Source organism: Macrosteles quadrilineatus, unplaced genomic scaffold, assembly GCF_028750875.1.
Source record: "Macrosteles quadrilineatus isolate MER2022 unplaced genomic scaffold, UCM_ALF_1.0 Scaffold_9__3_contigs__length_116548681, whole genome shotgun sequence".
Taxonomy (NCBI): Eukaryota; Metazoa; Arthropoda; class Insecta; order Hemiptera; family Cicadellidae; genus Macrosteles; species Macrosteles quadrilineatus.
Window position 1 is genome coordinate 92,437,429 of NW_026542602.1, and position 24,049 is coordinate 92,461,477.

The 24,049-nt window shown below is 36.0% G+C and overlaps 1 protein-coding gene across 1 annotated transcript in view; it reads right to left on the reverse strand.

Moving 5' to 3' along the window:
• LOC129002410 (F-box/LRR-repeat protein 16-like) overlaps nucleotides 1–24,049 on the reverse strand; it is an 89,906-nt gene that overhangs the window by 23,761 nt on the left and 42,096 nt on the right. The window contains exon 2 of the mRNA XM_054430191.1: nucleotides 20,944–21,235. Within this exon, the coding sequence (XP_054286166.1) occupies nucleotides 20,944–21,235 (292 nt within the window). The remainder of the gene's footprint in view (nucleotides 1–20,943; nucleotides 21,236–24,049) is intronic.

Consider the following 24,049-nt stretch of genomic DNA (forward strand, 5'->3'; position numbering starts at 1 on the left):
AGCCAAGTGGTGATACGGTTAGGCGAAATAGAGAGTTAACTTTGCCTACGACTTCTACCTATTATCAACCGATGCTTGACAAGCGTAGTCGCGAGTTCACTTCGATTTGTGATTCTGTGCGGAAGTGGAATTTGCGATTCGATGGGAGAAGAGATCCCGTCTCGTTTGTTGAGCGGCTTGGTGAACTGATAGAAACCTACTCCTTGAGCGATGAGGAGGTGTTAAGAGCAATGCCAGAGCTGCTTCAAGGGGAAGCTCTGTTATGGTATCGGAACCAGAGGAGTTTTTGGGTTGGTTTCGCTGATTTTCTGGCTGATTTTGAAACCCAGTTTTATCCTCCCGGATACCGACGCTACCTTGACGAGGAAATTCGCAAGCGTACACAGGGTGATAACGAGTCATTTCGCTGTTATCTCACAGCGATATCAACCCTGATTCGGCGCAGTGGTGAATTCTCTGCTCAGCAGAAGTTAAACCTGGTCTATACGAATATGAAACCCGATTATAAACTTATGGTACGGCGTAGTGACTTTGCTACAATACCAGAGTTGACTCGGAGGGCCGAGGAATATGAGGCTTACTTGAGGGATCGAAGTACTTTTCGGCCTCCCCCTCCTCCGTCTCTAGCTCTTGTTCCGGAAACGGCTTATGTGTCAAAGCGTAGGATGGAGCGGGTGTTTGACCACGCTGCGGTTAAACCCATGCTAACCGAGGGTGTCGATGCTTGCGCTAAGGGGGAGACGATAGCTACTTCCGGTCCTGCGGTAAATAATGTAGATTGTGCCGGTCTTGAAACTCGGCGGGGTGTTCAACCCAGAACAATGCCGGAGTTGAATAGATGTGCGCCCAGCGGCGAGAACCTGAGGCCCATGCTTAACCCGGAAAGGAGTGGGTTAGTGTGCTGGAATTGCGATCAGCGTGGCCACCGTTTTAGGCATTGCCCGAAACCTAAAAGGGTGCGCTGCTATTTTTGCAAGACGGAGGGCGTTACCACGTACCGGTGCGGATGTCGTGCGGGAAACGGTGGCCGGACTCAGAGCCCCAGAGGTCAGCCGAGTCCGGGGCAGCAACACGACACACGACCTCCCGCGAATGGCATAAGTGGCTCGAATATGTGAAGGGTTTCACGGGAGCCGTGGAAGGTGTCGACCGGGGTGACGTTAGACCCTTTGTGGAGGTTGAATTGTTTGGCGAAACCTTCAGAGCACTGGTCGACACTGGGGCTAGTGTCAATCTTATAGGGTCACGAATTCAGAAACTCCTTGTCGACAGGGGTGTGAACCCCACCACCGTCAGTGTAGTAATGAGAATGGCTGATGGTTCGAGCCGTGAAGCGGGATCTTTGTACCAGCTTTCAGGCCGGGTGGGCGAACAAGCCCATACCTGGGAGGCGTATTATGTCCCAAATTTGACGTGCGATCTGATTCTGGGCATGAGGTGTTTAGAGGAGCTTAACCTGATCTGCGTTGATCGAAGGGTGATTTTGCCTACTGAGGTCATGGGGACGGGTGATAATAACCTCAGCGCGATTGACGCTCTTGCACCAGAGGAGGAACAGAAACTGGCAGAGTTCCTGAGAGTCGAGTTGCCAAAATTTGAGGCAGTTCCGGGACTGACTTCGCTGGTTGAGCACAAAATTCGGCTCAAAGAGGGTGCAGTGCCCATTAAACAGCGGTATTACCCGCGTAACCCCGCCATGCAAGCCATAATTGACCAAGAGGTTGACGATATGTTGCGGCAAGGGGTGATAGAGCCTTCCACGAGTCCTTGGAGCTCACCGGTGGTGTTGATTAAGAAAACATCCGGCACCTACCGATTTTGTATTGACATGCGATCGGTAAATGACTCGTCAGTTAAGGATGCGTATCCTTTACCCCGGATCAATGGAATCCTGGAAAAGTTACGCCAAGCCAAGTACATCAGCACCTTGGATCTTAAGAGTGGGTATTGGCAGGTACCTCTGGCAGTTGAAAGCCGGGCGATAACCGCGTTTACGGTTCCCGGCCGAGGGCTGTACCAGTTTACCGTTATGCCCTTTGGATTACACTCAGCCGGTGCGACGTTTCAGAGGTTACTTGATATGGTTATAGGTGTTGAACTTGAACCTAAGGTCTTTGCATACCTTGACGACTTGGTAGTGGTGTCGACGACCTTTGCGGAGCACCTCGAACTTCTGAAACTAGTATTTGACCGACTTTGTGCTGCTGGCTTGAAGTTGAACCCCGAAAAATGCCACTTCTGCAAATGCCAGTTAAAGTATCTTGGACACGTGGTAAATTTTGAGGGGATAACCACTGACCCTGAGAAGGTTCAGTCGATTAGTGAGTTCCCGATACCTACCAATATCAAGAAGCTGCGTAGTTTCTTGGGTCTGGCGTCCTGGTATCGGCGCTTTATTGAAGGCTTTGCGACGGTGTCGGCGCCTCTACGACATCTGCTTAAGAAAAGCGCAAAGTGGCAATGGGGTGATGCGCAAGAGTCTGCGTTTCGGAAGTTGAAGGAGCTTTTGTGCTCTTCTCCCGTATTGGCCTGCCCCGACTTCAGTAAAACCTTCACGGTGCAGGTTGACGCCTCGAATGTGGGGCTGGGTGCCGCCTTAACCCAGGAAGTTGAGGGCAAGGAGGTGGTGATCGCGTATGCGAGCCGTCTGCTGACTGACCAGGAATCCAAGTACTCTACCACAGAGAAGGAGTGTCTTGCCTTGGTCTGGGCAGTCAGAAAGTTTAAACCCTACTTGGAAGGCTACCACTTTGTGGCGATTACAGATCATGTTGCTCTCAGCTGGCTCATGAAACTACGTGAACCGAGCGGTAGATTAGCTCGGTGGGTCATGGAGCTCCAGCAACATGATTTTGAAATCAAGTACCGCAAAGGCACGTTAAACAGGGTAGCCGACGCCTTATCCAGGTATCCAGTGGGCCTGGGGCCAAGTGATTTGGGTGACGAAGCCTGTCTTGACCCAACGGGGGTGGCTGCCGTGGAAGGTAGTGAGGCTGTCGAGGGTGACAAGCCATCAGTGGACTCTATGCCGTCAGGTGATGAAACTGGCGCGTCTACACTCGTTCCTGGTGATAATGAACCGGACGAGGAGTTTATTAAAGATCGATGGTACGAACGTATGTTCGCATTGGTGACCAACCGGCCCGGTAGGTTTAAGAATTACTGTGTTAGGGCTGGGCAGTTATACCGCTCGTTTGGCAATGCAGAAAACCCAGTCTGGAAGATGTGTGTTCCCCCTGACCGGGTGCGAGCTGTCTTAGAAGAGAACCACGATTTACCGACGGCAGGGCATCTGGGTGTTAAGAAGTCGATGGCCCGGGTGGCCGTTCGGTATTACTGGCCGGGTTGGAGGGGAGATGTAAAACTCTATGTCCTGAGTTGTCCTCAATGCCAAACCTACAAGGTGGTACAAACGAAACCCGCCGGTAAAATGTATTTCCGACGCCCAAAGGGTCCCTGGTCAACAATTTCTGTGGATCTCATCGGACCTTTGCCAAGGACACGGTTTAACCATCGGTTTCTGGTGGTGATACAAGACACGTTCAGTAAGTGGCTGGAGCTAGCTCCAATAGGAGCCGCAACCGCACAGAACGTGTCCCAGAAATTGAAGACGGTGTTGCTGCGTTATGGGGCTCCAGAGGTGATGATCTGCGACAATGGGACGCAGTTTGTCTCTCGAATAGTCCGCAGCCTGGCCGCTGAATGGGGTGTGCAATTGCAAACCACGGCCCCGTATAGCCCTCAGTCAAATCCGGTTGAGCGTCCGAATCGGGTTGTGAAAACCATGATTGCCCAATTTGTGAAGGACAATCACAAGGGTTGGGACCGGCTGTTGGAAGAGTTCCAGTTTGCCGTGAACACCGCTAGACATGACTCTACCGGATTCTCCCCGGGGATGCTCTGTTTTGGGAGGGAGTTAAAACCCCCAAAAACGATTTATGGGACGTCCTTTGAGAGTTCCGGGGAGGAGGCTGAACCGTCGGTGGGTGAGGTCTACGAAGGTCGTTGCAAAACCTTCCGGGAACTCTATAGCCAAACCCACCATAACCTCAAAGCTGCCTACCAACGCCAGGCCAAATATTATAACTTGAGGCGGCGTGAGGTGACTTATGAGATCGGTGACCGGGTTTTGCGAAGAGCGCACGTACTATCATCCGCGGCGGATGCCGTGGTAGGTAAACTGGCTCCAAAATTTCACGGTCCGTGCGTGATTACCGGTAAACGGGGGGTGAATGTCTACGAGGTGGAAGACATTAGCTCTAAAACCCCTCATGTGGTTCACGTAAAGGACCTGAAACCTTTTGTGGAAAGGGTGACTTAGGTTTTTTTTAAACCCTAGGCATGGAATCTTTTTTTTGTTGGTTTTTTTTTTGCTCCCCGAAGTAGGAGGGGGGTGTAATGGGTCAAAATTATAGAGGGGCTAAGGTTTTATATTTATTATTTAATTATCGGTAGGCCTATACCTTACCTGGTTGGTGACAGTGGTAAACCTATCATGGTAAGGTAAATAGACTGTTTTAGGCCTATCCTAGGGTTGAGTAGGGATAACCTCACTTTTGGCAAAATCACGAAAGACACTACTTTTGAGATTCACAAGTCACAGTATCGCATTGATATGTACAAAACGAGTGATAAACCGTTTCCGAGTAACCCCCATGCCTAATATACACCTTTGGGAAGTACGGTCAAAGTTGTTGTTTAGGCTAGGGTGGTGAACCGCGATCACAAATACAAACGTCGCGTACATAACATGCATATACTTTGTCGCACACTAAGCTACACGTCACGGGTGGAAATTATACTTTTTGTTTAAACCAGCAATGATATTAAAGTTCCGCGTATAATTTCACAGTCGGCGCAGGTGAATAACAACATTAACAACATAACCTGTACTACTAGTCGGCTGTCTTGGCGTTGTGTTGTGACAGCGCCAAGTTTGAACTCGTGACGTCACCGATCAGCTGGTAATAGAATCAGCTGATTCCCCATCCCTAGAGGGTTAGGGAGGGGGAAAGAGAGGAGATCCCTTGCGGGCTAGGGATGAGACGGACATTCTAATTCTGCGATTTCCAGTGTTAGGACGTGTCTTGCTTTGAAAGAGTGATTGCTTTAGTGATTTTGCTAAACGTGTGCTTTAGTGTGTCAGTGAAGATCCCTGGAGTATACAGGTAATTCGCCGGCTTTGTCTTAATAGTGTTTACTATTATTTTTTATTATTTAGCGATAAACCCTCACTTTATTAGTTTGTTTAGAATCCTTTATTGGGTGTTAGAACCTGTTGAAACCCGTGATAGCGTATGCTAGGGCTCCCGTGGGTGACAATAAAGAGTTTTAGGGATACAAATTTCGTTTAATATTGTGTTTACAATATATATTGAGGGTGACGGGGTTATAGAGGATATTTTGCCGGGGTATTCAGTAGGTGTTAAACTGCTGCGGCAAAGTGGGCAAAGTTGAACCCGTCTCTGCAGGTCGTGCAAACACGAGGTCGGGTGGAGCACACTAAGTATAGTCAGGAGTAATATTCTAAGTGTTGAGGTTGACGAAACTGCAACATTAAATTGTTTCAAAATTTCGTTGAACGGGTTTTCATTATTTTTAAATTTAATTTAATTAGCTATTTCCAGGTGTGAACGATGATGATGGTACAGTAGCGTTGTTGGTTACCGGTACTGAGTTCACACCTAATTCACACTACATTTTTGCGTAAATACAAATCTGTACCTGTGCTAGGTTGTTAAGTTAATCAAATCAATTATTTTTATCTGAACCCTGGAAACTTCCCAGCGCGCCGACTTGAGCGATCCGCTGGCGAGAGTTGGTGACGTCTTTCCCGCTTTAACTACGGAATAGCGCATATATTCCGAGCGGGAAAAACGCCACGTTACAAACAACATTTTTAAATCATTTAAAGAATTACCACAGGACACTGAATATATTAACAATTATTTATATACTTAGGGCCTGAACTTCATCTATTTTCTTGGCTTCAAATTTTTACATTACATGGAAAGTCTTTTCTTTCAATAAAGTCAATGTTAGTCTTCATGTTAATATTGTAAGTTTTATATTAATTTTGGTAGTTTTCGTAACTCACAGCATCAACACTCCTTCATTTACCACAAATTACGAAAAAAATGTTTACTAATGAAATACCGTATAAAATTTAAATTTCTAACCTAAAACGAAAACCTGACTATATACGTGTAAATTCTGTTACCTTAAATTTCACGGTCATACAAGTTAAATAAAGACTTGCCAGTTTTAATATTTTTTTATTTAAAATTGTTATAAAACGCTGAAATTTTAAAGCTAAAACTAAAAAACTACAAAATGTAGAAAGAGCCAGAGCGGTTTCGGCCCAGTAGCTGAACTCTAATGGCGATGATTTGAGGTCAGGTTACAGGGAAGCCCCTAAGGAGTTGAAACCGATATGAGGGTGAGACTGAACAAAATCTGACTTGAGATTATTTTTGTTGAAGCCCTTTAAGTTTCTGAGGACTCAAACTCGTGTAATACTTATTCTTTAGAACCTTATAATTTTGTGGACGTTGTATTTGTTCACCAAGATTATCACTATGGTGGTGTTTGACTAAATTATACCACTACCTAATGATCTATCTACTACATTTATTCTTATTATTTTTTTAATTAACGGTTTCGTGCTTGGTTTGAAGACTTGACGCGTAGTACGCAAGTGTTCTACAGAATAAAGAGTTAATCTGTACTGTTATGTAGTTTATAAATAGGTAATTTGTTTCGTGCACGAATATTAGAACAGAAACTGTAAGGATCATAATCAAATTATATTACAGACCCAAATTATGCTAATAATCTTAAAATCCGTTCCAGTTAAACAATAATATAACCATATTTACTTTTGGACCAGTGATATTATTTGTTTAAAATCTTAAATCATTCATACTTGGTTTCTGATGAAATATAAAAATATACTAAAATAAGCTCGCATACCAATTGCTTTCCATTTTAGTTAAGAATGTGAAATTAACCTAATATAAATGTTTGATTATGTATTAATTGTGATCATGTATTATGTGCTAAACCCGATTAAATAATAGGAATAAAGGTAAACCATGAATTAATTTCTTATAGGTAAATATGATTGGATTGTTATTTTAACGAACAAAATATTTGCAGATTAAAGACAAAACAAACAATATTCACGCGTACACTTCACCCAATGATGGATAGGGCAATATCCATTATTCGTTCAGAGCCGTCTCTTTGTTTTATTTTGGGTGAAACAAATTTTACTTCATGAGGTGAACTTCTTCTGTCTATTCCAGAAACTACAGAAGAAATACATTAACACGGCAAAAGAGTGTTGGTTGAAATCTTTTTGTTTATAGAGTGTACTTTGTTTATTATAAAATGCTCTGGTGTAACATAACAGTTGCCGAATAAATCTTAGAGCTAAATATTCAAAAAATAATATTAAAAATTTAAATAATTAATTTTAATTTTTTACATTCATAAATGACATAATAACTATTGTCAACGTAACTTGTTGACTTTACAAATGTTTAACTTGCCGTACAAGTACAGTTGTTACAAAATAGAAACAACTTCAAATACCGGTTAGCAACCATATTTTGTTATTTTTATTCTGGTATAAAGCCTTGTTGCAATTATGTAAAACATTTGTTCAACTAACCATTTTGTGTTTTTACAGAATTATTTATGTTAAATAATATTTATATTCCACTTGTTGATATTAACCTTATGCATATATTTAAGTACGGATTACATAATTCGTCCAGACATTTAATATCTGTGATTAGGTTGCCGTATTATTATAGGGTAGTTATTTTAAAGTAGTATGTTAGCCAATGAACTGAAAAAAACTATACTAGCTACAGGTAAAACTTAACAACTATAATGTTAAATTTGATAAAAAACTAAACATCCAAATAACCTGTAAAATAAGCGATGCGAATTCCCAGTGGCTGTATTATAAATGTATTTTTATCCTAACGGGCAATTTTACTGAAACCCACGCCTGAAATAAATAACCCTCGAGGATACTGTTTTTGTTATAAATTGGAAATAAAATATGCAAGGGTTTGCTGATTAAAGTATACAACAAATATTTATTAAATATATTAAGGTTGCCCGCACGAGGAACGCATAAATAATTTCGTAATAAAAACTATAAAAATAAAAAAGTATCAACCTTTAACTAACGAGTAATACTTCTAATTATTGATGTTCAAGGCACCAAAATATTCTAGAAAACATGTTCGTAATCCACAAGAGATTCTTTATAAATTAATTATACATTAGTCAGAAAGGCCGATGTGACGTTTATTAGGTTTAAAAACGCGTTAACCAATGAATTGTCGGAATAATTAAATGTCAAGCTGCCATGTCCACGACATTGGTACTTTACACTTTTACACCTTGAATTGAGGTATTAAAACACTCCAAACGGGTACCTTTGGGTTTCAGCATAGTATATTTTCATAATTTTTAAGCGAGCATTATGTAACATGGATTTAAACCTAAAATTGTGTGCTTTTAACTTAAATTCAAACCTTTTTACTCGAATATAACGTCGCTCTTTGCGTATGGTTGTCTGTATTTGTACCCCAACTAGTTCATATTAATACGATGCCTTGCTATCACTACTAAGTAAATAATAAAGTACTGAAATAGTAAGAAAACTATGATACAGAATCAAATTGTATACTTCTGAATGCTTTTAGAGTAAAATGAGTGTAAAACAATAATAGGATAGGTATAATAATGTTTTTTTTTTATACGGCAAACCAAGATTAGCTTGATGTTAGCTATATAGGTAATGCAATAATTGAAACACTTTTCTCAGGATTACAATCAAACCAAAATGTAGTATATGATAAAGATTTGTCTTATAGGCATTTGAGTAGATAACAGATAAACACAACAACAGCTAGTAAAAGATTGAAATGCAGCATCCCATCTCATAATATTGGACGGCTAGTTTGCAAATCCATTCTAACTTGTTTTGTCCATTCTAACTATTTTTTCCCAAAAATACTACTTTTTTTTGAAAAAAGACTATTTTGCAAGAAAAAGTAGGCATATTTTTTCTTTTGTATCTGTTCAAGCTACGCTCTTTTTGACCGCTTCGTGGCGGTGCTTTTGGAAGTCAATATTTATTTGTCTCCATGGTAAAAAGACTAAACCACAGTGTGTACTTACAACATACATTTATTCACATAAATAATTTTACCCTACGACACAGTATGTAATATTTATTTATCTTGCCGAAAATTTAATAAGCTAGCTTAAATAAAGAACCCCATGAAAAACAGATTAAACGCGATGGTCAGTGGGTAAGAGGGTGATTGGTTATATCCATTAACTCTCCGAACCAACAATATTGTCCGCCCAATCATTGGCCATTGGCGTGGCACTTGTTAACTTCTCATTGTTATAGCACAGTGGCCAGGCTCTGCAATATTGAGTTTTACTTACCAAATAAACAGTTATTGAAATAGTGTGAAAAGATTAATAAAAGTTTTAAACCTCTGAGATGCTTTAGCCAATGTAAGACAAGTTTGTAGGTGCAAACTAACTTAATATTTAATTCCCGGTAATATTTTTATTTACAGTTATTAAGTGTCAATACCATTGTACATGTAAATGGAAAGCTATACTATAGCTTGAATCCATCGTTTACGTATAGATAGAACGAAATATTGACACACTAATAGTAATTAAGGAAAATCTGTCTCGACTCGGTTGTACGTTGCATGATATCTACTTTTTCATAATTACTCATTAATTTGATTGTTTACAATTTTTCATTGCAAAGGTATTCATAGTAGGCTATAGTGGTTTAAATATTTTATGAAACAGATATTTTTATTTGTTAAAACAATGCAATAGTTTCCTAACATTTGTATTTGTATCAACTACAATTTAAATGGTTAAATGAACCATTATTTTAATATTACAATCCAGTGTAAAAACGCACTAATACTGTATATTTTATATTTTACGACGTTTTCACACCAAGTAGTCAAATGATAGAATATTGAATTGTGAGATGCGGGTTTCACTTTAATATGAATAAATACATAATTTCTTCTTCAAAAATAGTAATAGGCCTAAAATTAAATATTTGGCCTACAAATCCTTGGATATTTTATCTATGAAATATGTACACAACTTCATATCACGAAACTACAAACCATATTCATAACTACAAATCATTAAAGGCAAACTAGCATATTTATGATAGATGAACACATCGTGAACGTGGGCTACAAGGAAGGTAGGATTGCGTATGTGTGTGTGTGTGTGTGTGGGGGGGGGGGGGTCAAACTCTTGGGGCGCAATGCCGTTGTTTGTTTTGGCAGTTTACCTTTCGTAAGTGTCAATCTGAAGTTCGACTTCCTCAATGTAACCTACATCCATTATGTTTGTATAGGTTCACCATAGGATGCTATGAATAAAAAAGGTGAATCGTACGGATGTTACTACGATAGATCGTTCAAGTGAGTTGAATATTCATTCATTTATTCATTTGTTTTATGTTATTTTAAAAAAGAACTATTTAAACTAAACTAAAGAATATAAGTACCTACCTAGCTTGGCATTCAAAGTAAATACAAAAGATAAAAGATTCATATTTAATTCATATTTTCATATCTGTTTATCTTATAATTAATTATATAGGTTACAGTTGATGGCTATTATGGCTGAAGAAAAACTAGTTTGAAAGTTAAATGAAGTATAAGTAGACACAGAAAAACTTCATAAAAAATATAAAAATAATATAATTCACAAGTTAGGCCTAATATCAATAATTGGGGTGACTCGTTAAACATGTGTTTAATATAATAGTGCTTTAAAATGTCGTACTTATGAATAAAACCTTTTGCAGATATTGTCTTTGAATATTCAATTCAAGAGATGAAATTGATACATTGTGGTGCGTTTGAATACATTCTCATGAAAATCCTATCGCTTGAATGACATGTGACGGTTTTATAGGATTGTTGGAAATGAAATACAGCCTACACCTTTTGCAGATGTGATATCACATATAAATACTCTAGCTTATTTGCAGGAGACTCATAGAATAGTGAAACAATTTCATCAATTGTACACAGGGCATTAATTTGTTGTCACAAAACAATATATGAATATCTGCATGTTCTGTATGCATTACAAAATCATCTATCCGATCGCCTTGAAAGTTAAAGAAATATTTCAAAAAGGGCTTGGATGGTTTTTACTCTATGCTCTATTGTTATCAGTGCTTGCCTCGTCATCAGGAGGTCCTGAGAAAAATCGGTAGCTTTTTTATCGTTTTAAACTGTCTGTGATCATTGGGTTGATTATGATTATATTTCATTCAGAACTCATTGTCCACATGTATTCATGGTGAAATGCGAAGCTCTGTCCACTGTAATGGTTCAATTATATAATGATAATAGATTGCTTTCTTTGAAAACAGTAATATATCTAAAAAAGGTGTCAAAAATCAGATTGAATATTCTGTAAACCTATAAAAGTAAATTTATTTATTCTATAATGACACCATTAAAAGAATATAATTAGTAACACTAGCTGTTTTTGGTAGCATTTACCTTCAGTTTTTGGCAAATCCTTTATATCAAAATACCGGTAAAAATACTAGTATATATACACAAAAAAAGTCATTGGCACGTAAACAAACAATGAGCACTTTTTTCAGTTATTTGAGCTGTAATATCATCATTAAAATGACTTTCGTAGTTGGTTCTGTCTATGGTTCTTATAAAAATTTATAAAAGGGCAGTTGGCTCCAAGCTTTGAAGGTTCATCCATATTTTGCAGGTCACTTGCTTCTCAACGTAGCGATAGACCATTTTATACATAGTTAAGAGTTTAAATGTTCATATGAGTTTTGTTCACTTTAGCCACTGAATATACACTTAAACATAATACTTAATGTATTTAAAATGTGTAAAAAAATATGTTAAGAATTTACATATTTTTGACATAAAATATTTTGTTTACAAAAATATTAAATTATGATTAGTTAATTTACCAAAAAAAAGGCAATCGTCTAAAAGTTACTATATTAGGTTTGTTTCAGCACGACGCGATCAATTTATTAAATTAGTACTATACATAGGAGGTTTTAAATAAAGGCTTAATGTTGCAATAGTATATTTAATCACTAGGGCCTAAAGTGACTCTTTTTGTGGTCAAGTTTTACGATCGAGTCGAAGCCGAGGTTTAAAAAGCAAGGGTTAAAAAGTCACTTTTTGCCTGCATGGTGAACTATATTTTTCGTCATCTTGTATCATTAATTAACAAACAAAGCTAGAACACGAAATAATTTTAAAGTAAAGATAACCTCTCAAAACGACTTCCAGCTTGTTCTCAATAATTCTGCTAATGCAAATAAGCAGCTGTTTAGTAAGTGAGTCAATCATTTCGTATATTACGATTGTGTTTTAGTACATTATACAATCGATATGTCGAGCAATCGACAACAATGGGGTAAAATATAAAATGATAGGAAATAGTTATTTACCTACGACCGTTTTTTAAAGTAGCCATTTCAGTCCAGTTCTTAGAATTGAAAAGTCTCACTTTACAGCTGTTTACTTTCATATCCGCATAGTTTCATTTCATATCCGCATAGTTTTCTCATATCCACACAGGTAACGGACCAATGAGGTTCAAGTATTGAGAGAAAAGAATTAAAATTGTAATGCTTCGAACGTCAACTAATCAGCTGATCAGCTGATCAGTTGACCAATTTAATTGTTGATCCGACTTGTTCATGTTGACACTCGCGTCACAGACAATATAATCATTGTCTGTGCTCGCGTATTCTTAATTAAGTTGGTGGAAGTCCAAAAATAAATTAAATATTTGCCGAATTGTACCTGATACAATATTATTTATGGTAAGAATGCTGCTAGCAATGTAATATTTAACGAAGTTTAACAAACACGTAATTACAGGAAATCAGCTGATTATACAACAAGTCGATGCATCACTTTCAGTGGCAATGACAATACACGGAAACATAACCTCTCTAAAAAGTTATCATTAGTGATTGTTAGTAATTAAATCCAGATTGATAGTAATTAAAAAACGGTCGTAGGTAAAGTAGTGTACGCAACTCGCGTTAATAGTCTTTACGACACTCGTAGAAGTTTTTAAGGCACGAGCCTTTCGTAAAGACTCACTTAACGCAATCGTTGCGTAAACTACTATTGTGTAACTAGTGGTGAAAGTGGCACTTTGCTGCACACGAGAGCAATGTTTACGCACGAGCCGCAGGCGAGTGTGGAATGATCTCGAGTGCAGCAAAGGCCTTTTTCACTCGTGTTACACATTATATTTTTCCTACAGTCACTATAAAGCATATAAATAATTAGTCTTTCAAACACTATGCAACACGTTTTTAGGTTCAGCTGGCAACACAAATGGTGCCCTAGAGAAAGTAGTACCCGCGGTCCATATCACTCCGCTATTTTTCCTCGGCAAGAAATGTGCTCCGCGTTTTGAGAATATAGTTCCGTATGTTTTTGTAATTTGAAGTGGTTTCCGCGCCTAAAAAAAATGCTTAAAGGTATTTACTTGTTTATTAAGATCGTAGGAAGGTTTTAAAAACGTTTAAAAGAAAAGTCCAGAAAGTTCAGAAATACCGAAACTATAAACACGAAATGACAGGTTAAATCGTAGTTATTATAATAGTCAATCAGCTGCTCATAGTATAATTATCTTTAAGTGTTGCCAACCTATTTCCAAGCGTACACGGATTACGTGCATAATGGAACCACGCTGTTTTGTGTTGTTTCGTTGGAATCCTGATGTGCGGCAAAGTATAAACCGTACGGCAAAGTATAAACCGTACGACAAAGTATAAATATGCAGCAATTAGCAGCTTTCTGTACTATAAACAGTACAAGGAAGCCAACTTTGTCGGGTGACTGTAGGAAAAATATATTACCTAATAATCGATAAATAATTTCGATCAATACGATTGCCACAGTCGAAATTAACAACTGTTTACAACAGCTGATTTTTACTCCCTATATAGTAAAAATTCTACTTTAGACCCGCAACTAATGCATAAAAACGGCTGTTTTGCTGCAGTATGACAATAACTATGTTTATTGTTTAAAGTACCTTTTTACCAATAATAGCCAGAAAACTACTTTTTAAAGAAAAAAAAATTGGCTCAAAAATGGAAACCCCGGGCTTATATATGACTGAATATATAAAAAAAACTCTGAATTTTAATTCAAAACTATCAATAAACTGGTATGAATTTATGGAACTCACATTTATGAGTTTTATCAAAAGCAATAGCAAGAACCGAGGTAAATTTCATCGGCCAAACCATAAAAAAGGCTGGGTGATGGATTCTGGGTAATATCCATTATAGCTGATGGTCGTCCAAATGTATCTGTCCAATCATAAGTTATAGTCATAGTGACGTCAGAATCCCCACATTTGTATGTTTAACTGTTTTCATCTTTTAACTCAGTAGTACTATTTTATTTTAACTCATAATGATTGATAAAATATGTGTAAGTATAATTATTGAAAATTACTTTGTCTTACATTGTGTTTAGTTTACAGATGTAATCCCTGGCTAATGCGATCTGAATTGTCTGTTTGACCGAACTGTTTTCAGCTATGGTTGTCTATTCCTTTAAGAACAATTACGTTACCTTGCCCTAGTAGAGGTACAATCAAAGATTCTGAAGTAGACATGCCAAGTATATGGATCAGCTGTATTGGTACTCAATTTTGATCAAAATTAAATATTTATAGTTCATCGAGTCACTCAAATAGTGTGCTACGGTTTAAAATCATATTTTCTTCATTATTTTTTTCCTGCAATTAATGAGTCATAGTTTACATAAAGGTGTTCAATCAAAATGGCTCGGTTAAAAAATTAGCGTATTCCCTTGAATCAGATATTTATAACAGCGCATTCTGTCGGTGGCTCAACGTTCATTTATATTCTAAAAATGGCTACAACCATTGACTATATATACCTACAGTTATATATACCTGTAGGTATATATATAGCCAATGCTACAACTTAACATGGTATTGGCATATCTAGTTCTATAAATAGTCAGAGGTATTAGTTATCAAACAATGTTTAGTGTAAAAGTTGTGTATGAATATAATACACAAATTAAATCAAGTTAAATCGCTGCGACACTGTGACGGTGATAATGAAACACGTCGATACTCAGGTAATGAGCTGTTCTCATGTCAACCTTTATTGTACTTTCAAGAGAGAAAAATATCACGTTGAGCTTTATCCAGCCACACCAATAGTTTTAAAATGGTTAAAACTGCGCGAGGAATGTTTAGTTGAATAAGTCATGTGTAGACCCTGATTGTTTAAAGCATTTTCGAATCAAACAATTAAATTCAAATCGAAACTTATAGGTTTAAATATAAGCAATCAAACTTAATTTTTCTTAACATCAGTTTTGATAAAAATAAACTATTTGTTTGTTTATAAAATCACTAACCATAAATTTTTCTTACAGTTGATTTATCCTGAAGGCAAAACGCATTGTAGTGTAAAATTTTATTTATCAGCATTTGCAGCATTTTATAATGTATATTTTCTTCTAGCGAGTAAAATGCCATTTCCAAAAGAAACCTTCAAAGATCGTTTGTATTTTGAGAAGAAGGCTTTGTTCTAAATTTCAGCTTGAATTAGTTTCCTTAAATAGGAGACAATGGGGGATTTTAAGTAAATGGTTAGTAAACTATTATATAAACGGTAATCGGCATTCATGGATTTTAGATATTGCGTTATAGAAATCGACTATTAAGGGGGTAGTAAATAGCTACGTCCAATCGAATTTCAGGATGGTAATATAAACAGTACAAGATGCGAATATAATTCCTATAAAACTAAAACTACCAAACAAAAAAATACCTTCTAGAATCTTTTGAAAGCTCAAATAAAGTAATTCTCATTTGCAATAACATTTTCTTAACCAATCGCACAATAGATCAGTTTAGATTAAGGTGGGTGGGGGTGGATAGGAACGAGTGACGTATTTATGGACCTTCAGGCTCTCAATCACTTATGCAGTACAGCTAGTGTGTATTATCAAACAAGTATACATGGGCGGAACATTGACATACTATTTAGGACCATCAATTAAGTTCAGTGACAGACAATGGACGACATGGTTGTATTGCGGGACTACATACATAAACTACAACACAATAAATTACTTATTTGAGAGAATACTGGTATTTATTACATAATAATGAACGCATTGTTTTAATTCCACATAGTGGAAATAACCACAAATGTTAGAATAACAAGTAAGCAATTACGATGTCTGAAAATATAGAAATGAAAAAAAAAAAACTCACAAATTCAATGTCGTACACTTTATGTACGTGGTATTCACAGCTTTCTATTGAGAGACAATCCTAATTATTTTCCATTACAGATTGTTTAAGAAAAAAGTAGTAGGCCTAATGAACCATTTTATTTCGACATCAACATTTAACTTGGAGTTTTCATCGAATGGTTTGATGATATTATTTATGATGGTTATGCAGGCAATGTAGGTTCGCCTAAGGGGCCAATCTAAGATTTACGCCTCACAGAAGCCCCTATCATATGTGAAAACTACATCGTTCACGAAAGATAATAACTCCATTTTGTTTATTATTCATTATAACTTTCCATACACTTATTTGTTTTTGAAACCAATTTATTGGACGGACGATAATCTATATATTTTACAAAGCCTGACTTATTGAACTAGCTTTCATGCTTATCTCCTCTTTCATTTTCAAGTGACTAATTTTGGGGAAAATGTCTCTGACAATTTTAATCTTTTTTTTTAGCCTTAAAAATATCTTTAGAGAGATTGAGATTGTTTGATTGATTGTAACGAAACATGTCAATATAATTACTGTGAAAACTGGGATGCTAATTTATATAAAGTCCAAAGTAAATACAAAAATATTTTCAAAATAATAGTTTACAAACTTTTTTTTGTTTTTACATATTAAAGTAAATATTTTAAAGTAAATTAATAGCATAGATACTGTCCTCAGGAATAAAAAAGATTTGAAGAATATTACGAGTCCATACTCTACGAGTATATAAGGGCATGACAAAAAAATTGACCTAATTTTTATACGAGAAAATAGTTAGTTGATTAAATAGGTTACCTATACCACAGAGAATATACCATTATCTGGTGGTCTGCTGTCTGTGGTTATATCTAACAACTCACTAACCTCTCTATAGTATTTATTTTGGTATTTAATTTAAGTGTGAAACAGGGTTCAAAAATTTAGAGGACTTGAATATCAATAATTTTTTTCAATGTTGAATTGAAACTGATAGAACTGGATAAAAGAATTTCAAAATTATTCGACAAATCTGAATGTTGGAACTGAAGCACTAGTTTTGCTAATGGATGTAGTTTTGTGTTGCTAAAAGCAGACGAAACTTCGTTTTGTGGATTAGGTTCAGAGGTTTATCAGGTTGGGGCTTACTGTATCATTGAAATAAGTATAAAACATTAAAACACTTTATATCGCTAAGTTTAACTATGTGGCAGTTGAGAGTTGAAATGGAAACAGTGCTGACTTTATAATATTTTATAATATTTGAATTGAATTTCATTTTGATTTGTTCGGATATTATGAACGTACGATTTTTGTTCCTTGGTACAGCTACACAACAGGGTGGCGTCAATGATACGCTAAAAATGTTTACTATACGTGTAAAAGTTGGCCAAGATTACTCAATTTGACTATGTGAAGTGTGTGTGTGAAGTGAATGTAATACTAAAAATCCGTAGTATAATACTGCAAAGATATTGTTGTTCGTATAGAACTCTCTTTATTTAACCTTATTTATCCTTACGTCATTGCTACATATTTCGACACTTTGAATGCCGTTCTTGGTTGGTTAACATTGTAATGACTCTTTTAAAATCATGGGAAATTATGACTGTTATTAGTTTTTAAACAAGTTATTTGTTTATAAATAACTACTGTACTTCTCTGCAATTGCTCGATTTCGAGCAACATGTACCCTAGTATAAAATATTAACCGAACAAAACCGGCAGTCTGAGATAATTAAACAACCGAAACAAAAATACAAAAATGATATTTCAGAGTAAATGAAAAAATTATTTGAACGCGAAACAAATTAATATTGTATAAGATAGCAAAAACTACGAATACACTTGATCGAACGTGCAGCAAAATGACTTAAGTTGACGCGTCGAGTACGTTATCCATCACTTACAGACCCTCGGGCCCATCAATTCCGTCAATTTACTTACATCAACCCTTAAAACGTGTGTTCCTTCCAGTTATCTTCATCACTTTTGGTATACTTAAAAAGCGGAGTAATTACTTATGCCACTGAGGATAGGCTATTTACAAACTTAAACCGTTAACCCGTGCCTTTATTATTTTTCTTTGAAAGAAGATGTATATTGAGCTAAGTACCACGTAAAGGGTCAAAATTAAACATTTGTGATACATTTTAATGCACCAAGTTATTAAATGTTACTGTGATGTTCTAGTAACATCTACTTATGTATACTTAATGCTAACTCGTCTATAGAACAGTACAAAATATGTTTGTTGATTAGTTAACTCAATAAAATCAACAATAATCAACTACTACAAGAATTAAACAATTCAGTGACCCTTTACGTAACTCAACATTTTCAATCAATTAATCAATCAATCAATCAATCAATCAATCAATCGTTTAGATGGGGACGCCACCTAGGTGCGTATTTTAACCCAAATATGAGTGAAGGATGAGTGTAGAATGGTGTGTGATGACCTGTGTAGCTTTGTTACTGACTAAGATCAGCGGTTTCATTAATGATCAGGAACAGCTGGGTCCAGTTTCGAACCATCAAAAAGCTACTGACTTTTCTCCGGATCGAACCGGCGACCTTTTGATTAATACGCGAGCACTATAACCACTCAGCTACCCAGCCAGTTTGACCCTTTCCCTTACGTCATGTGCTACAAAACTGATTCAACATCAGGGATAACTCGATTATCCCTCGACTGAGATGGGCTCAGAGTTTAAGCCTTTGGCTCAAAAATGAAAAATAACAGTGTGTATATTCTGCTCTATTAGTTTTCAACCTGATTTAAACAATAATAATATATTTCGGAAGTTTGTTTTGTTTTTATTTATGGACGTAGTTTTTATATTGTACGAGCGCAAACTGACACTTATTTTTTAGATTATGTTTAGGTACATTTTCATAGATATTAAAGTAAAGGTTTTAAGGATTAATTACTAGATTTAATTCATTTTTTTTTTATTAAATAACTTCTTAATCTGCATAAGTGCTTTACAGCATTGTATTTGCGGAATATAACATATACGGACATATAACACTTTAAAATAAATTTAGCCTAATATATACCTAATATATATAGGGTGTTGAAAATGTCTGGAACCAACATTATATCTGGTGAGTGGTTAAAGAAAAACAAATGATATTTTGTGTACGGATATACTATAGTTTTACCTATCTTTTGGTGCCTTATGAAAATTTTTACCACTTATAGGGAACGTCCTGTGGAGGATGCAGTAATAAGTTTAAATGGAAGCCTATGGTAAATGATACATCATTTTAAAGGCCATTTTTTTCTGAGTAAGGAGCCACAAGTTTCATCTCAAAAGGACCACCCTAGCAAAAATGACGACTGTTTGAAATTTAAATAACCACTTATAGGGAACGTTCTGTGGAGGATGCATTAAAAAGTTTTCATTGAAGCCTATGGTAAATGACACATCTTTTTAAAGGCCATTTTTTTCTGAGTAAGGAGCCACAAGTTTCATCTCAAAAGGACCACCCTAGCGAAAATGGCGACTGTTTGAAATTTAAAAATTCCGTTCCCTATAAGTGATTTTTTAAATTTCAAACAGTCGCCATTTTTGCTAGGGTGGTCCTTTTGAGATGAAACTTGTGGCTCCTTACTAAAAAAAAAATGGCCTTTAAAATGATGTATCATTTACCATAGGCTTCCATTAAAACTTTTTACTGCATCCTCCACAGGACGTTCCCGATAAGTGGCAAAAATTTTAATAAGGCACTAAAAGATAGGTAAAACCATAGTATATCCGTACACAAAATATCAGTTGTTTTTCTTTAACCACTCACGAGATATAATGTTGGTTCCAGACATTTTCAACACCCTGTATAATAAAGTTACGCTAACACAGTTCACCAAAAGATATTCATATAAGATGGTAAGTGCTGATCGATTGTACACTTCAATTACTTACCAAGCTATACATATTTAAAAGTATATATTTACCGTGTTTTAGTGAACAGTATAGGTAAATGTTATTTTGCTGGTTTAAGCATCACAATCATCATAAAGTGTCCCAAAAATTTTATTTGGCTTGAACGAAAAACTCTTTTTTGGTTTGATCCAAGCTGGCTAAACCACGAAAAGGTTAGTAACCACTTCTGATTTTTATAAATTCGTTATAAAGTAAATAAATATCTCTATCCCCTGCATGGATTCGTAGAAAAAACTCCTAATTTTCCTTATCGATTCAGCCTATTTGAATCCAAAATGTGTCTAATTTAATATATTGATATTGATAGAAAACAAATATTACGTTTAACCCCTGTGTGATAATTTGTATCTAAAATTGTGTTCTTGCAAGTTTATTTTTTACATCAATGTATTTGAGCAACCAATTGAATTGAATTGATAAATTTAATTTTGTTAAATTATCAAACATTTTACAAAACAATAGCCCAGTTTTAAAACGATAAAGCCCAAGGTACGAGGACCTGTTTGTGACAAAATTGCGCCTTAAATCTAAAACCAATCGAGAGGATCTCCAGTTAGACCCTCAACAACATTAACAAACTTATCAACATGAAAATTATCATAATTTCTTTACTCACCAATATTGACGATGCCGTGGTTAGTGACTTCCCAGCAACTCTGCAGCCTCAGGATGCTGAGAGAGGCGCTCTGTTTGGGCGAGAAGAAGCCCAGCGCGGCGTCCGTGACGTGGTAGGCCTGCAGGGAGAACTCGTACAGTGAGGGGAGCAGCTGTGCCACCGCCCCAACCGCCTCGTCCGCCACATTGATACAGTCCGACAGAGTCAGGGACACTATCCTGGGAGTGAGACAGGCCCAGAGGCCAGCCTCCGTCAACTCGTTACAACCAGCCAGCTCCAGCTCGAACAGCGACTGCAACAGAAGACAAGCGTGATAGAGGTTAAACAAGTAAGAAGGAGGAATTTGCGAGGGAGGGGTTGGAGGAGAGTTTTTGAAGAATGATTTGCATCGGAAGAATTTATGGAAGAATATAAAGTGGGATGACGAATATGAAAAGGATAGAAAGAGGTAGAAGAGGAAGTGATTAGGAAAGAGAAAAAAGTGAAGAGACAGAATAAGAAAGAGGAGGATAATGAGGATGAGGTAAAAAAGTAATAGGACGGAAGAAGAAATTTAACAGGTAAAGGGAAGAACCCCTCTACCCTCTATAAGGTTGGTGAAAAAGAACAAGAACAAAAGGAAAAAGAGATTTAATGTAGCCTATCCTCTACATTACAGGATACAGAAGAAATGTATCGTCTACAAACGCATGTTTCCTGTGCTATACCTCTAACCTTCCGGTATTTTTGGTTAAGTATTTAAAATGCTTATCGGGTTCAATTCCACGTTTTTCGTATCCTTAGGCTCAGAGGGCATACTGGGGGTCCTCTCTTGAGTCCCTTGGATATCGGACGGGCCCTGTCAACCCGGACATCAAAAACATGACAGACTTATCAGCTGACAACAACTCTTGGTCGTGATCATAACAGGCCATGGTGTACTCTTGGAGGTTGGGACAGTTAAATATTTATTACAGGATATATGGTAATACACAAAAATATTCTAGTGTTAATACAACACACTATGAATTATTTCCCTATCTATGACCAATCTCACAAGGTAACAAAAACAAGTTAAGTCGATTGTATAGCTTCAGAATACTTTATCACGTGTAGATGTGATTTGATCTCATAAAAGCAGGATTATAGCAATATTGCGTCAATATGCCGTGGAAGGTAAGTAATTGAATGCAAAGCAAATAAAAGCGTGTATTTCTGTCAATATTTAGTCACGCCATAGAGCTATCGCCTGAATAATGGAACTGATAAAAATCAGTTGAAGGTCATACTAACAGTGTATTACTGCAGTATGGTATAGCATGTCAACGGTGAATAGATATTTTTGGTGAATCTATTAATGTTCCGAAAAAATAATACTGTATATATTTTTGAATTGTTGCACTTCTTATCTTGATTATACAGAACAGTTTATACGGATCGTATTAGTGTAAAGTTACTAATATTGATATATGGTGTGTATAAAATTAAAAGTTGGTGGAAAAAGATAGGCCTACGGTATTTGGAGAATTTAAAGAGTAATAGCATTATAAGAAGGGTAATGCTGATAGTAAAGGACTAACCTGTATTATTCAATGTTTTAGTTTGAGTTTAATTTTTCCTTATTATGATATATTTTATTAGGTCACACATCAATCTTGGGATGAATTTAGCAGGGGTTTCAATATGATTTTTACCAGTTTCTGAGGTAAATTAACCAAATTTTTTCATATAGAGGTATGTTAAGTGGAGAGTAATTTATTTTTGAAATGGATTGTATTTTCCTTTTAGATGGATCATATTTTCCTTTTGTTAGTATTATTATTACTTCTAAATATTTCTCACGAAATAAGTTTAGAAAACACGCAAATCTTAAAAATAGCTAAACAAAACAATGACAAATGCAAAATGCTTGTAGACTTGAAATGATTTTATTATTAAGATGATTAAAATATGTGTAATATCCCTGTACAGTTGGATTCTTTTAGGACACAATTTTCGAATAATATTTTTTAAATAAAATTATGCAAATAAAAAAAAACAGAAACATAATATTCTTGTACATTATAAATAGATTCCTACATTTTTTGTGTTTGTGGGTATTTGAATTTTTTTGGATTCAAACATAAAATAAAACGAACAATTCGAATCCGAGCTGGAATTTAAATCAATTCATAGCATTTCCGATAACAATGAAGTAATAATAGGAAATACGGATTCAACAGGAGGAAATGCTTTGTTAGGGAATCCTTTATGAAACTCAAATCCAATATCACAGACATGAATGTTATAAACTCGTTTTATTTCGATTGTATTATTGCCAAATGGTATTAGTTCCAAAAAAATATAAATAGTAGTTGCTTAAGGCAGGTCAACTCTGTTTGTTCTACATCATTTATAAAAATGTGTTTAAAGAAGTTTGATTTACAATATGCATTAAGATAACTAACATTAATATCCAAACTCTTCTAAGACATTAAAATGTACAACAAAAACATACATTTTACAAAATGTTCCTCAACGCTGAGAAATACTTCGAACCAACAAATATTAACACTATAATTGAGCAGCAGGTTTATTGTGTAGAGTGTAAAGAAGTATGGAACCGAAAAGAATCATTACTTAAGTGCTTTTATACTTGAGTGCTTTACTCAGTGCTTTATATTACAAGAGTTATCATAAGTGCAGTTTTTTTTTTTTTATATAAGACAGTTTTTAATGTAAAATGTTTCAACGTTTGACCAATGTAAACCTCTATGTATGTTATGAAATTCTCCACATATTACTGGTAACAAAAATAATTAATACTCAAGATTACAATAATTTGTTATAGTATTTAATTGACAAAACTTACTAATACATTTGGGTTGTTATTGTAGTTAAATTATATTTCAAGTAAATAACCTGTGCAAACTTTTCAAGACATTTTAGTCCAATTTTTTTATAGTTGTTTATCGTATTTAATGCATTGTTATCATACGCATTATATGTTCTACAATATAATGCAGTATCTTTAAACTCACATAACTGTGTGTAGTTTCCAGTAAACATGTTTAGATATAAGTAGATATCATATAATCACACACAGTAGTGACTGAAAGATAAGGCTAAGACCAATGTTTTGTAAAGG